A 22,822-nucleotide genomic window follows, 5' to 3' on the forward strand; every position below is an offset into this window, starting at 1 on the left:
CACCAGATTCTGATTGATTGGTCTGGGAGAGGGAACTAATTGTTCTTGTTTTTAAATTTATTTATTTATTTTGAGAAAGAATCTCACTCTGTTGCCCAGGCTGGAGTGCAGTGGCACGATCTCGCTTCACTGCAGCCTCGGCCTCCCAGTTCAAGTGATTCTTGTGCCTCAGCTTCTTGAGTAGCTGGAATTGCAGGGGAATCAATTTTTAAAAGTGTCCCAGGGGACTCCAATGTACAATGAGGGTTGAGAACCACTGCCTTATGATTATGTCCTTATGTGATCTTATACATTGCTTTAATACCGTCAATGTGTTGATAGCTACCAGGTTTATGTCTCCAGCCCTGACCTTTCCCTGGAGCTTTGGGCTGTATATTCCTCTGTTATTTTCAACCCCAAACCTGTTTCTCTCTCAGTGTTTTTTGTCTCAACAAATGGCACTACCATCCATCCAGGTACTGGTGGTCAATAAATAATTATTCCAATAAAAAGAAAGTTCTGGCCGGGCGCAGTGGCTCACGCCTGTAATCCCAGCACTTCGAGAGTCTGAGATAAGTGAATCACGAGGTCAGGAGTTTGAGACCAGCCTGGCCAACATGGTGAATCCCTAGCTCTACTAAAAATACAAAAAATTAGCTGGGCGTGGTGGTGGGTGCCATCTCAGCTACTCGGGAGGCTGAGGCAGGAGAATCACTTGAACCCAGGAGGCGGAGGTTGCGGTGAGCCAAGATCACGCCATTGCACTCCAGCCGCGGAGACAGGGTGAGACTCCATCTCAAAAAAAAAAAAATAAAAAAGTCCTAATAAAACCAATGTGGAGAAACTTCTCTTCTTTAGTTGATCCAAAAAAGGTCTCTATGTTTTGTGACTCATGACTATCAACCATAGCAAATATGCAGCATTCTCTAAGATATGAGAATTGTTTTGATTTACTCTTTAGCTCTCACCTCTCCAAAATCCTAATGTTTTGAGCCAGTGATAGAATTTGAATGATACTAAGTTCCATTTCAGATTTTTCTACCAAAACATTTGGAGGAGTTGGGATGAAGAAGAGGAGGATGAATACGATTATTTTGTCAGATGTGTTGAACCTCGATTAAGATTGTAAGTATTTATTGCTGACCTTGTTGTACATGTTGGAAAAATAGTTACCCATGGTTTAATTTTGCCTGTGTGAGATACACACACACACACACACACACACACACACACACTCACTCTCTCTCTCTCTAATTTTCTTTCCAGGAGCTCATAGACAGAAATAAACTGATGTACAAATTGTATCACCCCTTGACAAGTCATTAAATGAAACTTGTACAAGTGCAGAGAAGCCTGCTTTTAGTGTTTATAAATTGAGTCTAAAAGCAGGAAGTTCAAGAACATCTAAATTAGTAGCTCACTGTTTTGTTAATTTGAATAAAATTCAATTGAGCTAGTGGGTTAAGAAGCCCTTTGTTAAATTCGATTGTTTGAAAAACAGCGACATTATTTGAATTATAGAAGACTTTTTGGCTTTAATTTTGTAAAGAATACTTTAAAGGTATATGGCTTTACTCTAAGTTTCTGTAGTGAAACACAGCAGGCTGAACTAACAGATCTACCTTAGGATATTTTGTCAGCCTCCTGCCTTAAATCTTAATGACCTTATTAAATGTGGCATTTATCTTCCCACTAGATGGTGCTTTAAGACCAGTAATTTTTTCTTGCATTCATAAGCAGTAACTTCATAGGCAATACTGCAATAAGAATAAAATATAACTTGCACTCCAAAAAAATAATTGTAGAAGGTAATTTTTTTCTCGGGTAAAAGATGATTTTTTTTTCCCCGTTTGAAAGATGACTTTTTTTCCCCCATGTGAAAGATGAGATGAGAAGATAAGACTGTAAGCCTTTACATTTTTGTGGAACTCAAGTCGATTTAGTGAGTTTCTCTTGGCTTAAATAGTAAATAGTAATAAAATAAAAAATATGTGAGGCCCGGCATGGTGACTCACACCTGTAATCCCAGTAATTTGGGAGGCCGAAGGAGGAAGACGACTTTTTTGAGACAAGCTCTCACTCTGTTGCCCAGGCTGGAGTGCAGTGGTGTGATCTCACTCACTGCAGCCTCAATCTCCTGGGCTCAAGTGTCCCTCCCACCTCAGCCTCCTGACTAGCTGTGAATACAGGTGCACGCCACCACACCGAGCTAATTTTTGTATTTTTAGTAGAGACGGGGTTTCACCATGTTGGCCAGGCTGGTCTCGAACTCCTGACCTCAAGTGATTTGCCCGCCTCTGCCTCCCAAAGTGCTGGGATTACAGGACTGCGCCACCGTGCCCAGCCCGGGACGACCTCTTGACCCTAGGAGTTTGAGACCAGCCTGGGCAACATAGTGAGACCCCACCTCTACAAAACCTAAAAAAAAAAAAATTAGCTGGGTGTGTTAGGGCATGCCTCTAGTCCCAGCTGCTGGGGAGGCTGAGGCAGGAAGATCGCTTGAGTCCAGGAGTTTGAAGCTGCAATGAGCTGTGATTGAACCACTGCACTCCAGCCTAGATGACAGAGCAAGACTTTGTCTCAAAAAAAAATTTTGAAAGTCTGATTAATAGTTCTACCTGGTTTAGAATTATGTATGTCTGATTTTAGCTCTTCATAAATGGGCTATGATTTCTATTTAGGCTTTCCAGTTTTTCCATTGTATGTTTCCTATTTTTCCATAGCATATTCAATAAAATCCCAAAATTTCAATAAGCTTGAATATTTTCTAGGTTTGATACCCTTCCTCTTAAAAAGAAATGATTGATTTTGATTGACGTGAAATATGATAAGGGAACGTAACGTATATTGGACGAATTCAGCCTTTACTTGGAAAAAAATTGTATTCTGATTTGATAGCCTTGCATGTGCTAATGACAAGCAATGACTTACATGCATAGCTTGTACATCACTGGCAGATGGGAAGGCATAAGGGAGGAATTGTGTGTAGTTATGCAGAAGACACGGTGGTACTTGATGGAGAGACTGGAATGTTATCAAATGTAGGCAGACTTAAAAAAGGTCTCTGGGCTAAGATAGGAGTGGGGCTATCAACAGGCAAGATCAAATCAGACTGTCTGGATTTTGTACTGTGCAGTAAATTTTTCCTTTCTGCTTCAAAACACACTGCTTATACATGACTAAAGGAGGTCTGAAAAAAACCAACACTGCTTCAGAACTTCGGGATCTGTGACACAAATGTTACTTCATTGCTTCTAGACTATGAAGTATCGATATAATGAAAAGAAATGAAAAGAAATAAGCTAACGGGCATGGATACTGGAAATGCTAAGAAACTTATTTTAAAATTTGAGTCTTAATCTTCACAACTTAGTAGAACATGGTTTCATCCTCAATTTCTTTTTTTATTTTTAAAATTTTTAAATTTTTTTGTTTTTCCCTTTTTTTTCCACAGCTGTTCACTCAGTTTGTTGTGGATTAACCAAAGTAGACAAAATCCTTGCTTTTCATACTTCACCTAATTCACTTACTTGAAAAGCGGGAAAAGTTTCTTTTTTATTCATTCAAAATGTTTAAGTGTTCATAGTCTGATGTAAATTTGATTAAGACATGGTTCTATCTTGCTTTTGTTTTTCCCTATCTTATTTAGAGCATGACTAAATTAAAAAAAAAAAACCATCATTTAAGGCAATCATTCTCACTCTTGGCTACACATTAGCATCCCCAGAGAACTTAAAAACATACCCCTCTACGTCCAGAGACCCATTTAATTGGTCTGGATGGGGCCCTGAGCATCTGTTTGTTTGTTTGTTTTTTGAGACAGGGTCTTGCTCTGTCGCCCAGGCTGGAGTACGGAGTACAGTGGCATAATTACTGTGTCAAGATCATGTGAGTGGCATGATCTCACAGCAGCCTTGACCCCTGGGGCTCAAGCCATCCTCCCACCTCAGCCTCCCAAGTAGCTGAGACTACAAGTGCATGCCATCACGCCAGGCTCATTTTTGTATTTTTGTAGTGACAGGGTTTTGCCATGTTGCCCAGGCTGGCCTCAGACTCCTGGGCTCAAGTGATCTGCCTGCCTTGGCTTCCCAAAGTGCTGGGATTACAGGTGTGAGCCACTGTGCCCGGCCTATTTTACTTTATTTTTAAACCCATTAATCTTATATCTGTTAACTTGATTGTGCATTTACAAATTATTTTATTGCATCTAGAAATACTCTGTATTCTGTTTTTATATTTGAGAAAGTTTATAAATTAATACATGTGAAGTGCCAGTATGGTTGTCCAGTACAAGGTTATTTTGTTTCAGTCACTCTCTAGTTTAGTAATGGCACCTTTTTATCCCCCTCCGAATCTCAAGGGCTTATTTTTTGAAATTCTTTAATAATCTTCCTTAGGGAATATTCAGCATAATTTTGTGCCATAGTGCTTTAAATGGAAGGAGGGACTAGATTATTTCAGTCATTTCTACTTTTTGATCCTATAAATATGGTAATCTTTAAAAAATTTTTAAAGTCATATTCAGATCCATGAAAAATATGGTAATCTTAAACATTGCTGTGAAGCAATTTGAGAAACTGCTCTCCCTACCCCCACTCCCAAATTGCCCCCCGCCACCTTCCTATTAAGCTTTTGAATCTAATATATGAGAAGAAAATAATTTCTTATTAAATAATAAAATTGTGCAACATGAACTTTCAGTGTTTCTAAAGCACAAATGCTTGGATCCAAGAAAAAAAGTAAACAACTCCTCAAGAGGAGAAAAATTAGTCCGGAAAGTATGGAAGTGGTGCTTTAAATTTTCAACAGCTTCCACTTATTGTTATTATAGTGCTATTCAGAAAGACTTAACATGCACCTGAGTTATATACTGTAGAACACTTTTCTTACTGGGTCTTGGAGTGCTCAGTGGGCTGTTTTAATGATAGGAAAATGTGCCTGAAAGGCAGTGGATTTCACTTTGCTTTTAAACTTTCAGGCATTATGACATTCTTGAAGACCGAGTTCCATCAGGACTTATTGTTGACTACCGCAATCTGTTGTCTCAATGTGAGGAGAGTTACAGGAAATTTTTAAATCTGAGAAGCAGTTTGTCAAATTGTAACTCTGATTCCGAGCAGGAAAATATCTCCATGGTGGAAGGGTTAAAATTGTATTCAGAGATGGAACAGCTGAAACAAAAGCTGAAACTCATTGAGAATCCTTTGTTGAGGTATGTGTGTCTTTGTAATTCTTAGTCAGCATCTTTTCTTACTCACTGTCTTACTGATAGGCCTGTTTCGTTTCTTTAAGGTATGTGTTTGGTTATCAGAAGAATTCTAATATCCAAGCAAAGGGTGTCCGTCCCAGCGGTCAGAAGATCACTCATGTGGTCTCCTCCACCATGATGGCTGGTCTCCTGCGGTCCCTGCTCACAGACAGGCTTTGCCCGGAGCCTAGTGAGGAAGAAAGAGAAATTAAGGTAAACGGAGAGTTTCTCACTCCAGGTGGCTTTTTTTTCTTCTGATTCACCACAGGTTTTCACAAATCCCACAAAGTATTTACAGGAGCTTTCCCAAGATGGTTTTCTGTGCATGGGAAGTAGTGAGAGCCCTGCCTTTCGTCAGCAGTAGTCACTTACCAGGCATGTGTTAGGTCAGTGCGCTATCAAAGGAGATGCTTCAATATGCAGTTTTTGGCTTCTATTTTCAAAGTAAGACATGAGGGCACCTAGAGTAATACTCAAATTACTTGTTTTGGAGTGTATATTTACAAATGTGTTCTTATTGTTTTCTAGTTCCATAGTGATCCATTGTCTGCTATAAATGCCTGCTTTGAAGGTGACACTGTTATTGTTTGTCCTGGCCATTATGTGGTACATGGCACTTTCTCCATTGCTGACTCCATTGAGTTGGAAGGTGAGTATGGAAGACACACAGCCAAACTCTCACACGTTATATGTTTAAGTAGACAATAAATCATCGATCTTGTTGAAACTCCAAGAATGTGATTTGAACCTATTTGATTTCTAGTGAGCTGCCTTGAAACATTAAGGACATGGAAAGCTTAAAAGAGGTTGACCCAGTGTTTCAGCAACTTGAGCTGTGGTTCTTTGTAGCAGTGTGTATGTTGGGGAGATGTTCACAGGCTCATATAGAAAAAAGACCATTAGGAAGAAGCATACTTTCCAGATTGTAGGTGGTTTATGGAAAGGAAATCTAATTTCTAGAATTAAAAAAAAAATTCCTAGCAATATTTTTAAAAATTTTAGTATTTTAAAAATTTGTTGCTTGCTCTTATCTCATAGATGTTGCAGATATGTTAGTGCATGGCTTTTTATTTTTTGTTTCACACTTAGCTTATTTTCGTGAGAGGTATAATGAAGGGCATTTAACTTGAAATTGGTACCAATTATCTTAATTCTCTAAATGCTTGCCGAATGTCACAAATGCTACACTTTGTGTCTTGACCAAAGTATACTTTAGAAAAGATTAATGTTGAAAGATTCTATTAAAAATAACTTTCTGGGCTGGGTGTGGTGGCTTACGCCTGTAATCCCAGCACTTTGGGAGGCCAAGGTGGGCAGATCACTTGAGGCCAGGAGTTTGAGACCAGTCTGGCTAACATGGTGAAACCCCGTCGGTACTAAAAATACAAAAATTAGCCGGGCATGTTGTTGCACGCCTGTAATCCCAGCTACTCGGGAGGCTGAGGCAGAGCAATCGCTTGAACCTGGGAGGTGGAGCTTGCAATGAGCCAAGATCATACCTCTACACTTCAGCCTGGGTGACAGAGCAAGACTCTGTCTAAAAAAAAAAATAACTTTTTCACAGTTATAATCTTATTGTTCATTTAGAGTGATTTCTAAATTTAGGTTACTTTAAAATTATTCATCTTGGTCCTGTATATTTTCATAACATGTCAAATTTGGTTACACCTGTTCAACTATTTACCAAAATAGCTTCGAGTTAGCAGTGAAGCTTGTAATGCAAAAAATCATATATCATTTTGGGACTTGTGCAGCTGTTCAGAAACTGCTTAAGCTATGCTCTTTATCTTGTCAGTACTTCTAAATGGAACTGAGGCTGGAAGTTTAGTTTTCTCCTGTTCCTAGTACATCATCTCACCCCCTTTTTTATTTTATGTGTGGAATTTTTTTTCTTTTCTACTCTCCAATTTTTGATGTATAATAGATGTGTGTATATAAATAACACATCTGCAAGATAAATCACTGTGATAAAAACACTTTATTTTTTGGCATAGTGGAAGTAACACTGATATTATAGTTTGTATGGTAGGTAAGAGTTCTTCCTAGATTGGTGAGGAAATTTTAATGTAATTGCCAGAGTGTCATAAATAGACATATAGAATGCTGATAGTTAAGTATAAAAATGGCTGTATATTGACTAACAGTATGGGTCTGAGAATTGGGGAATCAGAAGGTATCTCTAGTGTGCATATATGGAGTGTTCATGAGTAAGATTCAAGCTCATCTGATAGTGATCTATAGCTAACCCATATAACAAGAGGTATATATTGAGTACCTACTATGTGCAGGGTGTCAATAGTACTTACAATAGGGTTTTTCTTTGATGTTTTGAAAATCCATTCATTTAGGTGATGGTTTTATGTTTGAAGTGGAAAGAAATACATAATTATATAAAAATTTGTGTAAAAATCTTTTCTCAATATGCAATTCTTTTTGTACTTTTAATTTTTCTGATGATAAAAAGCAATGGTTATTGTAGAAAATATGCAAAGTACAGTCAGATACATACAACAATCAGAAACAAAATCACTCATAATTCAGGCATCCAGAGTCCACCCCTGGTAGCATTCCAGTGTGTGGAGTCCCCTTGCATTCTCTAGGGCCCCCAAAGCCTTGTTTGTCCTCTTCCAGTGTAGATACATTGAGTGGCTTTGCTTGTTAAAAACAGTTACTGCTTGCATTTTCTCAAAGATTCGTCTTTAGACAATGAGAGTTATTTCTTACAGCTTTGTCTAAGCGAATTCTTTAGTTTTCTGATACTCCAGTTTTTTGTAAGCCCACTCAGGTGTTGGGCTTGCATTAATGGTTTGAGTAACATTTACACGGATCTGATGGTTTTTTTGTTTTTGTTTTTGAGACGGAGTCTTGCTCTGTCGCCCAGGCTGGAGTGCAGTGGTGTGATCTCAGTTCACTGCAGCCTCTGCCTCCTGGGTTCAAGCGATTCTCCTGGCTCAGCCTCCTGAGTTGCTGGGATTACTGGTGCCTGCCACCATGCCTGGCTAATTTTTGTAGTTTTAGTAGAGACAGGGTTTCTCCATGTTGGCCAGGCTGGTCTTGAACTCCTGACCTCAAGTGATCCACCTGCCTCGGCCTCCCAAAGTGCTAGGATTGTAGGCGTGAGCCACTGCACCTCACTGAGATCTGATGCTTTATTTTTTTGAGACAGAGTCAATCTGTCACCCAGGCTGGAGTGCAGTGGCATGATCTCCGCTCACTGCAATCTCCACCTCCCAGGTTCAAGCAATTCTCCCACCTCAGCCTCCTGAGAAGCTGGGATTACAGGCACATGCCACACTCAGCCAACTTTTGTATTTTTAGTAGAGGCAGGATTTCTGCATGTTGGCCAGGCTGCTCTTGAACTCCTGACCTCAAGTGATCCGCCCACCTCAGCCTCCCAAAGTGCTGGGATTACAGGCGTGTGCCACCGTACCCAGCCTCGATCTGATGCTTTTTATTTGTCAATGAGGTAGACTGTTTTTTTTCCTGTAACTGTAACTAGTCAGTTTGTCAGATTTTAAGCCAACTGTTTAAGAGAATATTCAAATTAGATCATCTTGAGAACTGTTTAGGTTTTTTCAAATGTAATTTATATTAGAATCATAGAATGTTAGAGTTAGAAACAAACTTCTAAGGGTGAGTGCTTTAAAGTTCTTTGATTCAGCTGTAAGTCCTTATTATTATTATTATCATTTTTTGAGATGGGGTCTCATTCTGTCACCCAGAATGAAGGCTGGAGTGCAATGGCATGATCATAGCTTACTGCAGCCTTAAAATTCTGGGATCAAGTGACCCTCCCACCTTAGCCTCCTTGAGTAGTGAGTAATTGGTGCATGCCACCACGCCTAATTTTTTTTGGTTTTTGTAGAGATGGAGTCTCACTGTGTTGCCTAGGCTGGTCTTGAACATTATTTATTTATTTATTTATTTATTTGAGACGCAGTCTCGCTCTGTCACCCAGGCTGCAGTGCAGTGACGCAGTCTTGGCTCACTGCAAGCCCCGCCTCCCGGGTTCACGCCATTCTCCTGCCTTAGCCTCTCCAAGTAGCTGAGACTACAGGCCACCACGCCCAGCTAATTTTTTGTATTTTTAGTAGAGACAGGGTTTCACTGTGGTCTTGGTCTCCTGACCTCGTGATCCACCCGCCTCAGCCTCCCAAAGTGCTGGGATTACAAGTGTGAGCCACCGTGCCCAGTCTCATTATTTATTTTTTATAGCACTTTTGAAAGTGAATTTAGTACTGAGCTGATGTGGGATAGTTGATAGGGTAGTCTTCCTGATACGGGGACTAGTCAGAGAGTTGTTATTGTTAAAAACTGGATACCCTGATTTAAATTAAACAGGATATGTGGAGAGATAGATTTTTATTTAAATGCAACATGATTGACTGGTCTCATTATCACCTGCAGTCATTTGAACTAGAGAAACCTGTTCTAAAGTGTTCATGTTTAGATATTTTTCCTCACCCATCTTGAGTGTTCTTGCTCTCTCTTCCTTAGGATATGGCCTACCAGATGACATTGTGATAGAAAAGAGGGGCAAAGGCGACACTTTTGTGGACTGCACCGGTGCTGATATTAAAATCTCAGGCATAAAATTTGTTCAGCACGATGCTGTAGAGGGAATCTTAAGTAAGTATCTGAATATTTGGTGTATCATTTGTTCTAAGATTTGAAGGAAAACTGTACTCTCTCTGGAAGATAGAATTTAATGAAATGCCACTCTTGAGTACAGGCATACCTTGTTTTATTGCACTTTACAGATGCTGAGTTGTTTTTTTTACAAATTGAAGGTTGTAACCTTGTTTCAAGCCAGTCTATTGGCACTATTTTCCCAAGAGCATGTGCTCACCTTGTGTTTCTGGGTCACATTTGGGTAACTCTCACAATATTGCAAGCCTTTTTTTTTTTTTTAAACTATAGATAATATGCTCATCTGTGAACAGTGATCTTGATGTTACTACTGTAATTGTTTTGGGGTGCCATGAACCACATCCATATAAGATGGTGAACTTAACTGATAATTGTGTGGGTTCTGACTGTTCCACCAATCAGCCATTGCCCTATCTCTCTCCTTCTCTTTGGGCTACCCTATTCCTTGAGACACAGCAATATTGAAATTAGGCCAGTTAATAACCCTACAATGGCATCTATGTGTTCAAGTGAAAGGAAGAGTCACATGTCTCTCACGTTAAATTTAAAAATTAGAAATGTTTAACTTAGTGAGGAGAAGGCATGTCGAAAGCTGAGATAGGCTGACACCTAGGTCTCTTGTGTCAATTGGTGAAGTTTTGAATGTAAAGGAAAAGTTCATAAAGGAAATTAAAAGCACTATCTAGTGAACACATGAATGATAAGAAAGCGAAACAGTCTTATTGCTGATATGCAGAAAGTTTCTGTAGTCTGGACAGAAGATCAAATCAGCCACCACGTTCCTTAAATCAAAGTGTATTGCAGAGCAGAACCCTAACTTCCTTAATTCTATGAAGACTGAAGGAGGTGAGGAAGCTGTAGAAGAGTTTGAAACTAGCAGCTGTTGGTTCATGAGGTTTAAGGAAAGCAGCCATTTCTGTAACATGAAAGTGCAAGGTGAAGCAGCAAGTGCTGATGCAAGCTACAGAAAGTTAACCAGAAAATCTAGCTAAGGTAATCGATGAAGGTGGATACACTAAACAACAGATTTTCAATGTAGATGAAATAACCTTCTATTGGAAGAAGATTCCATCTAGTACTTTTCATAGCTAGAGAGGAGAAGTCAGTGCTTGGCTTCACAGCTTCAAAGGACAGGCTGACTCTCTTGTTATGAACGAATGTAACTGGTGACTTGAAGTTGAAGCCAGTGCTCATTTACCATTCTGAAAATCCTAGAGCCCTTAAGAATTATGCCAGATCTACTCTGCCTGTGCCCTAGAAATGGAACAACAAAGCCTGAATGGTAGCACATCTGTTTATAACATGGTTTACTGAATATTTTAGGCCCATTATTGAGATTTACTACTGAAAAAAAAAAAGATTCCTTTAAAAATATGGTTGCTTATTGACAACGTACCTGGTCATCTGAGAGCTATGATGGAGGTGTACCGGGAGATTAATGTTGTTTTCATGCCTGCTAATAACATCCATTCTGCAGTCCATGGATCAAGGAGTAATTTCGACTTTCAAATCTTACTATTTGAGAAATACACTTCCTAAGGCTATACCAGCTATTGACAGTGATTCCTCCGATGGGTCTGGGCAAAGTCAATTGAAAAGTTTCTGGGAAGGAGTCATCATTCTAGATGTCATTAAGAACATTTATGATTCATGGGAGGAGATTAAAATCTCAACATTAACAGAGGTTCTGGAGAAGTTGATTCCAGCCCTCATGGATGATTGAGGGGTTCAAGACTTGAATGGAGGAAGTAACTGCAGATGTGGTGGAAATAGCAAGAGAACTAGAGCCTGATGATAGCAAGTAGAACCTCAAGACATGACTGAATTGCTACAATCTTATAACAAAATTGGACAAGATGAGGAGTTGCTTCTTATGGATGAGCGAAGAAGGTGGTTTCCTGAGATAGAATTTCCTGGGGAGGATGCTGCGAACATGGTTGAATGACAACAAATGATTTAGAGTATTATGTAAACTTGGTAAACCAGAGGCAGACTTTGACGGGATTGACTCTAATTTTGAAAAACTTTCTACTGTGGGTAAAGTGCTATCAAACAAGATCACATGCTACAGAGAAATCCTTTCATGAAAGGAAGAGTCAATCAATGTGGCAAACTTCATTATTGTCTTATTTTTAAAAATTGCCACAGCCACCTTAACCTTCAGCAAACACCATTCTGATCAGTAAGCAGCCGTCAACATTGAGGTAAGACCCTCCTCCAGCAAAAAGATTTATGTCTTGCTGAAGGCTCAGAGGATTGTTAGCATGTTTTAGCAAAACAAAGTATTTTAAATTAAGATGTATACATTTTTAAAAAACATAATGCTTTTGTACACTTAATAGATGCATTATAAACATAGTACTCATTAGTATAAACTCATATGCTCATTAGTATAAACACAACTTTTATTTTTTTTTTGTTTTTAGAGACAGTCTCACTATCATCTAGGCTAGAGTGCAATAGCATGATCATATCTCACTGTAGCCTCAAACTCCTGGGCTCAAGCAATTCTGCCTTTGCCCCCCAAGTAGCTGGGACTACAGGCGTGTGCCACCACGTCTGGCTAATTTTTGTATTTTTTAGAGATGGGGTCTTGCCATGTTGCCCAGGCTGGTCTCAGACTCCTGGCCTCAAGTGATACACCCACCCCAGACTCCCGTAAACATAACTTTTGTATGCACTGGGAAACCAAAAAAATTGTGTGACTCACTTTAATTGTGATATTTCCTTTATTGTGGTGGTTTGGAACTCAACCTGCAATATCTCTGGGATATGAGTGTGTATGGAAGACTGATTATTTTTGAAGCTGGGCGTGGTGGCTCACCCTGCAATCCCAGCACTTTGGGCGACCAAGGAGGGTGGATCACCTGAGGTCAGGAGTTTGAGACCAGCCTGGCAAACATGGTGGAACCCTGTCTCTACTAAAAATTAGCCAGGTGTGGTGGTACACGCCTGTGATCCCATCTACTCTGGAGGCTGAGGCAGGAGAATTCCTTGAACCAGGGAAGCAGAGGTTGTAGTGAGCCTAGATCGCACCACCGCACCCCAGCCCAGGCAACAGAGCGAGGCTCCGTCTCCAAAAAAAAAAAAAAAAAAGTTTACTCATTTAGGCTGGGCACAGTGGCTTACGCCCTGTAATCCCAACACTTTGGGAGGCTGAGGCGGGTGAATCACCTGAGGTCAGGAGTTCGAGACTAGCCTGGTCAACATGATGAAACCCCGTCTCTACTAAAAAATACAAAAATTAGCTGGGCGTGGTGGCAGGCACCTGTAATCCCAGCTACTCAGGAGGCTGAGGCAGGAGAATCACTTGAACCCGAGAGGCAGAGGTCTTGCTCTCTTGCCCAGGCTGGAGTGCCGTGGTGTGATCTCTGCTTACTGCAAGCTCCACCTTTCGGGTTCAAGCGATTCTCCTGCCTCAGCCTCCCAAGTAGCTGGGATTACAGGTGCCTGCCACCACGTTTGGCTAATTTTTGTATTTTTTTGTAGAGACAGGGTTTCACCATGTTGGCCAGGTTGGTCTTGAACTCCTTGGTGATCCTTGGGTGATCTGCCCCCCCTCGGCCTCCCAAAGTGCTAGGATTACAGGTGTGAGCTACTGCATGCGGCCTAGAAAATAATTTTTTTTTTATGTACATAGCGTGATGACTTAGCAATCTTAACCCTGAAGTGAAAAATAGCCTATTCACGATAACTTGTTGTTTAATATTAGTTTCTTTTCTGTGTGGTGATTTTTTTCTTTTAAAACTTTCCAGTGCTGTGGTCTGTTTTCTCTGTATTCAGGGTAGCACTAGACTGAAGTTATCTCCACATGGGAGTAATGTTTGTTTCCTGGAATCTTTGTATCCCCTTTCTTGAATCAAGGTCTTTTTCTTCCGAGATACTCAGCAAAATTGCTCTCTGATACTTTTTTTTTCTGGTAATGGAAAGTGCTTTTGTATCTGAGGTCAAGTCATTCTTTTTAAAGAATGTTGCTTTTAGATTGTAGAAAATAACTCAAAATAGTCATTGTTTTATATTTTATGAATTTGTAATTTAGGTAAGAAAATTTAAATGGTAGCCATGAGAAATATTCAGACCATAGCTAATGTCAGCACCGTGTGTTTTCATCCCAGTTGTTCACCGTGGTAAGACTACGCTGGAAAACTGTGTGCTGCAGTGTGAGACGACCGGAGTCACAGTGCGGACATCGGCAGAGTTTCTAATGAAGAACTCGGATTTATATGGCGCCAAGGTAGAAGCTCTTGTCCTCTTGGGGAAGTAGTTTTGGTTTAAGCTGTAAATGAATATATGAAATATGGGACCAAGATGTATGTGTGTACTCCCACTCTCTTCAGACAGTCATCTCTACCAAGTTGTCATTTACATTAGGTATATCTCCTAATGCTATCCCTCCCCGCTCCCCCCACCCCACGACAGGCCCCGGTGTGTGATGTTCCCCACCCTGCGTACAAGTGTTCTCATTGTTCAATTCCCACCTATGAGTGAGAACATGCGGTGTTTGGTTTTCTGTCCTTGCGATAGTTTGCTCAGAATGATGGTTTCCAGCTTCATCCATATCCCTACAAAGGACATGAACTCATCTTTTTTATGGCTGCATAGTATTCCATGGTGTATATGTGCTAAATTTTCTTAATCCAGTCTATTATTGATGGACATTTTCGTTGGTTCCAAGTCTTTGCTATTGTGAATAGTGCCACAATAAACATACATGTGCATGTGTCTTTATAGCAGCATGATTTATAATCCTTTGGATATATACCCAGTAATGGGATGGCTGGGTCAAATGGTATTTCTAGTTCTAGATCCCTGAGGAATTGCCACACTGTCTTCCACGATGGTTGAACTAGTTTACAGTCCCACCAGCAGTGTAAAAGTGTTCCTGTTTCTCTACATCCTCTCCAGCACCTGTTGTTTCCTGACTTTTTAATGATGGCCATTCTAACTGGTGTGAGATGGCATCTCATTGTGTTTTTGATTTGCATTTCTCTGATGGCCAGTGATGATGAGCATTTTTTCATGTGTCTGTTGGCTGCATAAATGTCTTCTTTTGAGAAGTGTCTGTTCATATCCTTTGCCCACTTTTTGATGGGGTTGATTTTTTCTTGTAAATTTTTTTAAGTTCTTTGTAGATTCTGGATATTAGCCATTTGTCAGATGGGTAGATTGTAAAAATTTTCTTGCATTCTGTAGGTTGCCTGTTCACTCTGATTGTAGTTTCTTTTGCTGTGCAGAAGCTCTTTAGTTTAATGAGATCCCATTTGTCAATTTTGGCTTTTGTTGCCATTGCTTTTGGTGTTTTAGTCATGAAGTCCTTGCCCATGCGTATGTCCTGAATGGTATTGCCTAGGTTTTCTTCTAGGGTTTTTATGGTTTTAGATCTAACATGTAAGTCTTTAATCCATCTTGAATTAATTTTCGTTAGGTGTAAGGAAAGGATTCAGTTTCAGCTTTCTACATATGGCTAGCCAGTTTTCCCAGCACCATTTATTAAATAGGGAATCCTTTCCCCATTTCTTGTTTTTGTCAGGTTTGTCAAAGATCAGATGGTTGTAGATGTGTGGTATTATTTCTGAGGGCTCTGTTCTGTTCCATTGGTCTATATCTGTTTTGGTACCAGTACCATGCTGTTTTGGTTACTGTAGCCTTGTAGTATATTTTGAAGTCAGGTAGCATGATGCCTCCAGCTTTGTTCTTTTCGCTTAGGATTGTCTTGGCAATGCGGGCTCTTTTTTGGTTCCATATGAACTGTAAAGTAGTTTTTCCAATTCTGTGAAGAAGGTCATTGGTAGCTTGATGGGGATGGCATTGAATCTATAAATTACCTTGGGCAGTATGGCCATTTTCATGATATTGATTCTTCCTATCCATGAGAATGGAATGTTCTTCCATTTGTTTGTGTCCTCTATTTCATTGAGCATTGGTTTGTAGTTCTTCTTGAAGAGGTCCTTCACATCCCTTGTAAGTTGGATTCCTAGGTATTTTATTCTCTTTGAAGCAATTATGAATGGGAATTCACTTACGATTTGACCCTCTGTTTATCTGTTATTGGTGTATAGGAATGCTTGTGATTTTTGCACATTGATTTTGTATCCTGAGACTTTGCTGAAGTTGCTTATCAGCTTAAGGAGATTTTGGGCTGAGACGATGGGGTTTTCTACATATACAATCATGTCATCTGCAAACAGGGACAATTTGACTTCCTCTTTTCCTAATTCAATATCCTTTATTTCTTTCTCCTGCCTGATTGCCCTGGCCAGAACTTCCAACAGTATGTTGAATAGGAATGGTGAGAGAGGGCATTCCTGTCTTGTGCCAGTTTTCAAAGGGAATGCTTCCAGTTTTTGCCCATTCAGTATGATATTGGCTGTGGGTTTGTCATAAACAGCTCTTATTATTTTGAGATACGTTCCATCAATACCTAGTTTATTGAGCGTTTTTAGCATGAAGCACTGTTGAATTTTGTTGAAGGCCTTTTCTGCATCTATTGAGATAATCATGTGGTTTTTGTCTTTGGTTCTGTTTATATGATGGATTACGTTTATTGATTTGCATATGTTGAACCAGCCTTGCATCCCAGGGTTGAAGCCAACTTGATCGTGGTGGATAAGCTTTTTGACGTGCTGCTGGATTCGGTTTGCCAGTATTTTATTGAGGATTTTTGCATCAATGTTCATTAAGGATATTGTTCTAAAATTCTCTTTTTTTGTTGTGTCTCTGCCAGGCTTTGGTATCAGGATGACGCTGGCCTCGTAAAATGAGTTAGAGAGGATTCCCTCTTTTTCTATTGATTGGAATAGTTTCAGAAGGAATGGTATCAGCTCCTCTTTGTACCTCTGGTAGAATTCGGCTGTGAATCTGTCTGGTCTTGGACTTTTTTTGTTGGTAGGCTGTTAATTATTGCCTCAATTTCAGAGCCTGTTATTGGTCTATTCAGAGATTCAACTTCTTCCTGGTTTAGTCTTGGGAGGGTGTATGTGTCCAGGAATTTATCCATTTCTTCTAGATTTTCTAGTTTATTTGCATAGAGGTGTTTATAGTATTCTCTGATGGTAGTTTGTATTTCTGTGGGATCGGTGGTGATATCCCCTTTATTATTTTTTATTGCGTTTATTTGATTCTTCTGTCTTTTCTTCTTTATTAATCTTGCTAGTGGTCTATCAGTTTTGTTGATCTTTTCAAAAAACCAGCTCCTGGATTCATTGATTTTTTTGAAGGGTTTTTTGTGTCTCTATCTCCTTCAGTTCTTTTCTGATCTTACTGATTTCTTGCCTTCTGCTAGCTTTGGAATGTGCTTTCTCTTGCTTCTCTAGTTCTTTTAATTGTGATGTTAGGGTGTCAATTTTAGATCTTTCCTGCTTTCTCTTGTGGGCATTTAGTGCTATAAATTTCCTTCTACACACTGCTTTAAATGTGTCCCAGAGATTCTGGTATGTTGTGTCTTTGTTCTCGTTGGTTTCAAATAACATCTTTATTTCTGCCTTCATTTCGTTATGTACCCAGTAGTCATTCAGGAGCAGGTTGTTCAGTTTCCATGTAGTGGTGCGGTTTTGTTTTGAGTGAGTTTCTTAATCCTGAGTTCTAGTTTGATTGCACTGTGGTCTGAGAGACAGTTTGTTATAATTTCTGTTCTTTTACATTTGCTGAGGAGTGCTTTACTTCCAACTATGTGGTCAATTTTGGAATAAGTGTGATGTGGTGTTAAGAAGAATGTATATTCTGTTGATTTGGGGTGGAGAGTTCTATAGATGTCTATTAGGTGTGCTTGGTGCAGAGCTGAGTTCAATTCCTGGATATCCTTGTTAACTTTCTGTCTCGTTGATCTGTCTAATGTTGACAGTGGGGTGTTAAAGTCTCCCATTATTATTGTGTGGGAGTCTAAGTGTCTTTGTAGGTCTCTAAGGACTTGCTTTATGAATCCGGGTGCTCCTGCATTTGGTGCATATATATTTAGGATAGTTACATGCACCCATATATATTTAGGATAGTTAGCTCTTCTTGTTGAATAGTCTTTTTCTATTGTTTTAATTTCAACTTGCCGATATTCCGTTTGAAGTGAGTTGTAGACAGCATATAGTTGAGTCATGTTTTTAATCCACTTTCGCAATCTTTGTCTTTTAATTGTATTTAGACCACTTACATTTAATTATTGATATTAAATCTTTAGTCTATTTCATGTTTTCTGTTTGTTATGCTTTTCATTTCTTGACTTGCTTTTTTTCTACCATCCTGTGGATACCCGAACATTTTCCAGAATTTCGTTTGTTTTTGAGAATATCTCCTCATATAGCTTTTTTAGTGGTCACTCTAGGTTGTATATTATATGTACATAACAGTTTACTGGTGTCACCAGTTCAAGTAAAGTATAGAAACCTTGCCTCCTTTTATTATTCTTTACCATCTCCTTTTTATAATTGTCTTAAACATTTCCCTTACGTACATACATCTAGCACCATATTAGAGAATTTTATGATTTTTGTTTCAAATGTCGAACTTAATTTGGAACACTCAAGAGAAGGAAAGCTTATTGTATTTACCTATATCTTTGCTTACTGTGTTCTTTTTTTTTCTTTTTGATGTTCCAAGATTTTCTCTTTTATCATTTCTTTTTTGTTTAGATAACTTCCTTTAGTCATTCTATGAAGATAGGTCTGCCGGTGACAAATTTTCTTATTTTCCTTTCTTCTTAGAATATCTTGATTTCCTCCTCATTCCTGAAGAATAGTTTCACTGGTTATAGGATTCTGGGTTGACAATTTTTTTTCTTTTAGCCCTTGAACAATACTGTGTATCTTTCATCTGACATCCATGGTTTCTGATGCTGTCAATCACATTTTCTCTCCTATAGGTAAGGCATAAAATTTTCATTGATGCTTTCAAGATTTTTGTTTTTAGCTTACACTAGTTTAATTATGATGTATGTTGGCATGGATTTCTTTGAGTTTATCCTGTTTGGTGTCTGCTCAGCTTCTTGAACCTGTAGGCTTATTATCCAAATCCTGCCAAATTTGGGAGCTTTTAGTCACTATTTCTTGAAGTATGTTTTTAGCCGCACCCTCTTTCTTTCCAGGACTCTGATGACATGAATATTAGATCTTTTGTTATATTCCAGCAGATCCCTGGAGCTCTGTTTACTTTTCTTTTTCACTATGTTTTCCTGCTATTGGGTAAATTTTATTGTTCTGTCTTCCAGTTCACTGATTCTTTCCTCTGTTGTTTTCATTCTGCTGTTGAGCACATCCACTGAGCTTTCTATTTTAGTTATTGTATTTTTCAATTCTAAAATTTCCATTTGGTTCTTTATATCATCTACTTCTTTGCTGAGACTTTCATTTTTCATTGGTTTTATGTTTGTTCATAATTGCTTATTGAAGCATTTTTATCATGGCTGCTTTAAAATCACTGTCAGTTAATTCTATCATCTCTGACATTTTGGTTTTGGCATCTATTAATTGTCTTATTCATTTTGACATTTTCCTGATTCTTGGTATGACAAGGGATTTTCAAATGAAAGTTGGATATTTTTGTATTATGTTGTGAGAATCTGGATCTTCTGTTTTAACTTGGCTTCTCTGATACTACTACAAGAAAGTACAGGGTTGGGGGTAGATGGGCATCATCTTGTTACTGGTGGAGGTAGAAGTCATGGTTCCCACTTGGTGTCCATTGATACCCAAGTTGGGTGGGAGAGCTCCTTCTTACTGCTATGTAGGGGTGGGAGGTCTAGCTTCCTACATGGTCTCCACTGGCACTGTGATATATGGGAGTGGTCTTGTTACCACTGGGCAATGGTGAAAGTCTGGAATCTCCACTAGGCCTGCTCTGACACTGCCCCAGTAGGGAGGGAGTGGTTGTCTTGGCACTGCTAGGTGGGGGTGCAAGTCATATAATTTTCACTGACACTGCTGCAGGGAGGGTCTTGCAACTGTGGTTGCTGGGGTGAAAGTCCTGGCTCTGTGGTGTTTACCCGGAATAGAGCTATTATTATCTAAAAGTTTTCCTCTTTCTAGGTTGCCTAGTCCTTTCGTTAGAGCAGCTTTTTTTTGGGTGTATGTCTGTTGGTGTACTGGATTGCTGGCTTCTTCAGCTCCAAGTCTAGGGATTATGAAGCAAAAAGAAAGGAACTTACCACTGTGTTGGTGTTGTTTCTTGGGTCCTGAGGTCCCTAGCTGGTCTGCCTTCTTCTCTTCACTTTTCAGTCTTATGCTTGTTTTATATATAATGCCCACGGTTTTTGGTCGTACCTAGCAGGAGGAATAGGGACATCTACTCCATCATCCCAGAAGTGGCAGGCTCCTCAGTTACTTTTTAATTGCCAAATTATCTGTTCCTTTTCATAACATATTTTGAATATGACTTTCATTTGCTACATGATTGCTGGTTTAAATTGTTCTCCTTTACAAATTTTATGTGATTCCTGATAGTTTGATATTTAATTTTAACCATCTTGCTATAGATATTTTTTAATGTAGTCGCCCCGAAATCTTCTTTCACACATAACCCCAAAGTGAAAATCTTTTAGAAGAAGACCCAATTAGCACATTTTTAAAATCCTCTCTACAAAAGAGTTAGATTGGTGTATACATATGGTTCAGGCATATGTACAGGGTTAAGTAATAATAAATGTTTTCTCATGGAATACTACTGCTACTAGAAAATTAATTGAACACACATGCATTAGATGTGTCATCAATGGTTACAGCAAGTTTTCTTCATCGATGCTGTTGTGTATTAAATTATTCCCAAATGATTGCTGAAATTACTATAGAGGTTTGAGTGAATCATTTTTGTTTTCCAGAGTGCCTTGCATAGCATTAGGAAAGAAATTCTTACTACTCTTATGTTTTTTGGTGCCATGAGGCACATGAGAGAATAGTGTCATGTTTGATCTTTCTGGTTACTCTGTTTGAATGACACTTGAACTGGCTGCTAATGTTAACGTGTGTGGTAGGGAAAGCCATTGTTTGACTCATAGAAATGATTTTTAAGTTGGGTTGGGGTATTTTAAAACTGACACGTTTTGGAAAATGTGGGGTCTTATTTCTATCCTCAAATTACAATATTTTATTAAATTCAAATACTTTTCTCCAACTAATTGAGTATCTGAGAGACTGGTCATTTTGAATAAGTGCGTCTTTTAACAAAATTGTTAAATGACTTTTTTTTTTTCTTGGCAGAATCAGAATACATTTATCTAGAATGAAAGCGAGTAGAGCAAGAATCAAGTGTTGGCACTCTTAGCGTGTGTGTGTGGTTTTGAAAATGATAAATTGTTAACAACTTGCTAGAAATGGAACAAATGGAAATGTTGATTAAAAATGGCTGATAAAACTTACCTGTAAAATACTTTATCTTTGTGCTGTACATTTGTACTGTGTTAAAGGCTAAGAAGTAATTATAATAAACTCTTATGGTCTTGCCTTTTAAAAACTGATTGTCATTATCTCAAACTGTGACTCACAGGGTGCTGGTATAGAAATCTACCCTGGGAGTCGGTGCACCCTGAGTGACAATGGGATCCATCACTGCAAGGAAGGGATCCTCATTAAGGTGAGCATCGGCCAGAACACCTACTTTTCAATGGATAGAATGGCTTCACCTACAAATTATGCTTTATTAAATTGTTGGGTTCTATTTTCTGGTTTTGAAAAGCATAAACAGTATACACATTTCGATAATATCAGTGATTGGAATCTCTTGTGAGAATGCTTTGTTACCTATAGATCTGCAGAAATGACAGAGAAAAGCTGTGTCACTAAGGGCTCAGACTGTGCTACAACATGGGACTAAACATAGCTTTTCCCCTTTATTTTTAGTATAGTGTGAATAAAGAAGAATTTTAAGGCAGGAAATGTTGAATATGACAGTTCCTAAAACATTTGTTTTCAATGTCACAGGACTTCTTAGATGAACATTATGACATTCCCAAGATATCCATGGTGAATAATATAATACATAATAATGAAGGTTATGGTGTTGTCTTGGTGAAACCTACAATCTTCTCTGACCTGCAGGAAAATGCTGAAGATGGAACTGAAGGTATATTTAGTAATTTTTAATATAAAAACCAGACATAATTTATTTCAGCATTAAATGCTGATTAAGGATCTGAGTCTTCCTCTCTTCCTTAAAAAAGGTTGTTGGGATATGCTTGGGCATGGAGAGAGAGAAGCTTGATAAAGTCATAACATTATAGACCGTGAAATAAACTTTCAAGGTCAACTAGTTTAACTGTCATTCAAAATCTTGATGTGGTTTCTGTGCAGTTCCCTTCTTATCATGCTTAGCTTCCAATGAGGGTGGATGTGTGATAGCAATGGTGGGTGTGTGACAGCAACAGTGGGTGTGTGACAGCAATGGTGGCTCCTACTGGCATTTGTTAAGGCTGGAGGCAGTGAAATGAATGTGCCAGGTTGAAGGCTGCATTTCCTGGAGGGGATAGTGGAGTTTACCTCTGTTTTTATTGGTGGAAGTAAATGCCTTGCTGTCACCTGCCTTTCTTGGCAGCGAAGGGTAGCTAACTCAGTGGAAATCTGTGAACTTCAAGCTATGATGTAGATCACTATTAAGTCTCAGTCATAGAGAAGGATTAAGCTTTGTGTAGGTGAGGAAAGTTTAAAGCAGTTTATTTATTTAATCAGCCTTTTCAGTTTAAAGGGTAGTCCTTGTCATCCTTCAGGATCTGCTCCAGTTACATCTCTGCAAGTTCTTTATTTCTTCACAGGTCTCACAAAAGTAAAATAAAGGTGTCAGCTGGGCAGGACTCATCTGAAAGCTCTGGGGGCAGACTCTGCCTCCAAACGCATTCATGTCATTGATTGGCAGAATTCATTCCTTTAGCTCATGGGTCTGAAGTCTCCATTTTCTTGCTGGCTGCTGGCTGTTTGCTGGGGCTGGCACTCAGCTCCTAGAGGCTGCTCTCAGGTTCTTGCCTCATGGCCCCCC

At 39.1% G+C, this 22,822-nt stretch overlaps 1 protein-coding gene across 3 annotated transcripts in view; it reads left to right on the forward strand.

Annotated features, from left to right (window-relative positions):
* The window catches only part of SHCBP1 (SHC binding and spindle associated 1), a 36,820-nt gene that overhangs the window by 11,912 nt on the left and 2,086 nt on the right, over positions 1-22,822 (forward strand). For 2 of the 3 annotated variants that reach the window (XM_003280400.3, XM_030797620.1), the window contains exons 5-12: positions 1,012-1,104; positions 4,958-5,191; positions 5,272-5,440; positions 5,756-5,876; positions 9,725-9,856; positions 13,993-14,111; positions 21,341-21,427; positions 21,775-21,916. In XM_003280400.3, coding sequence (XP_003280448.1) covers positions 1,012-1,104; positions 4,958-5,191; positions 5,272-5,440; positions 5,756-5,876; positions 9,725-9,856; positions 13,993-14,111; positions 21,341-21,427; positions 21,775-21,916 — 1,097 coding nt within the window. The remainder of the gene's footprint in view (positions 1-1,011; positions 1,105-4,957; positions 5,192-5,271; positions 5,441-5,755; positions 5,877-9,724; positions 9,857-13,992; positions 14,112-21,340; positions 21,428-21,774; positions 21,917-22,822) is intronic. The other variant, XM_030797622.1, reaches the window with a different exon arrangement.

Source organism: Nomascus leucogenys, chromosome 2 (assembly GCF_006542625.1).
Source record: "Nomascus leucogenys isolate Asia chromosome 2, Asia_NLE_v1, whole genome shotgun sequence".
NCBI classification, from domain to species: domain Eukaryota; kingdom Metazoa; phylum Chordata; class Mammalia; order Primates; family Hylobatidae; genus Nomascus; species Nomascus leucogenys.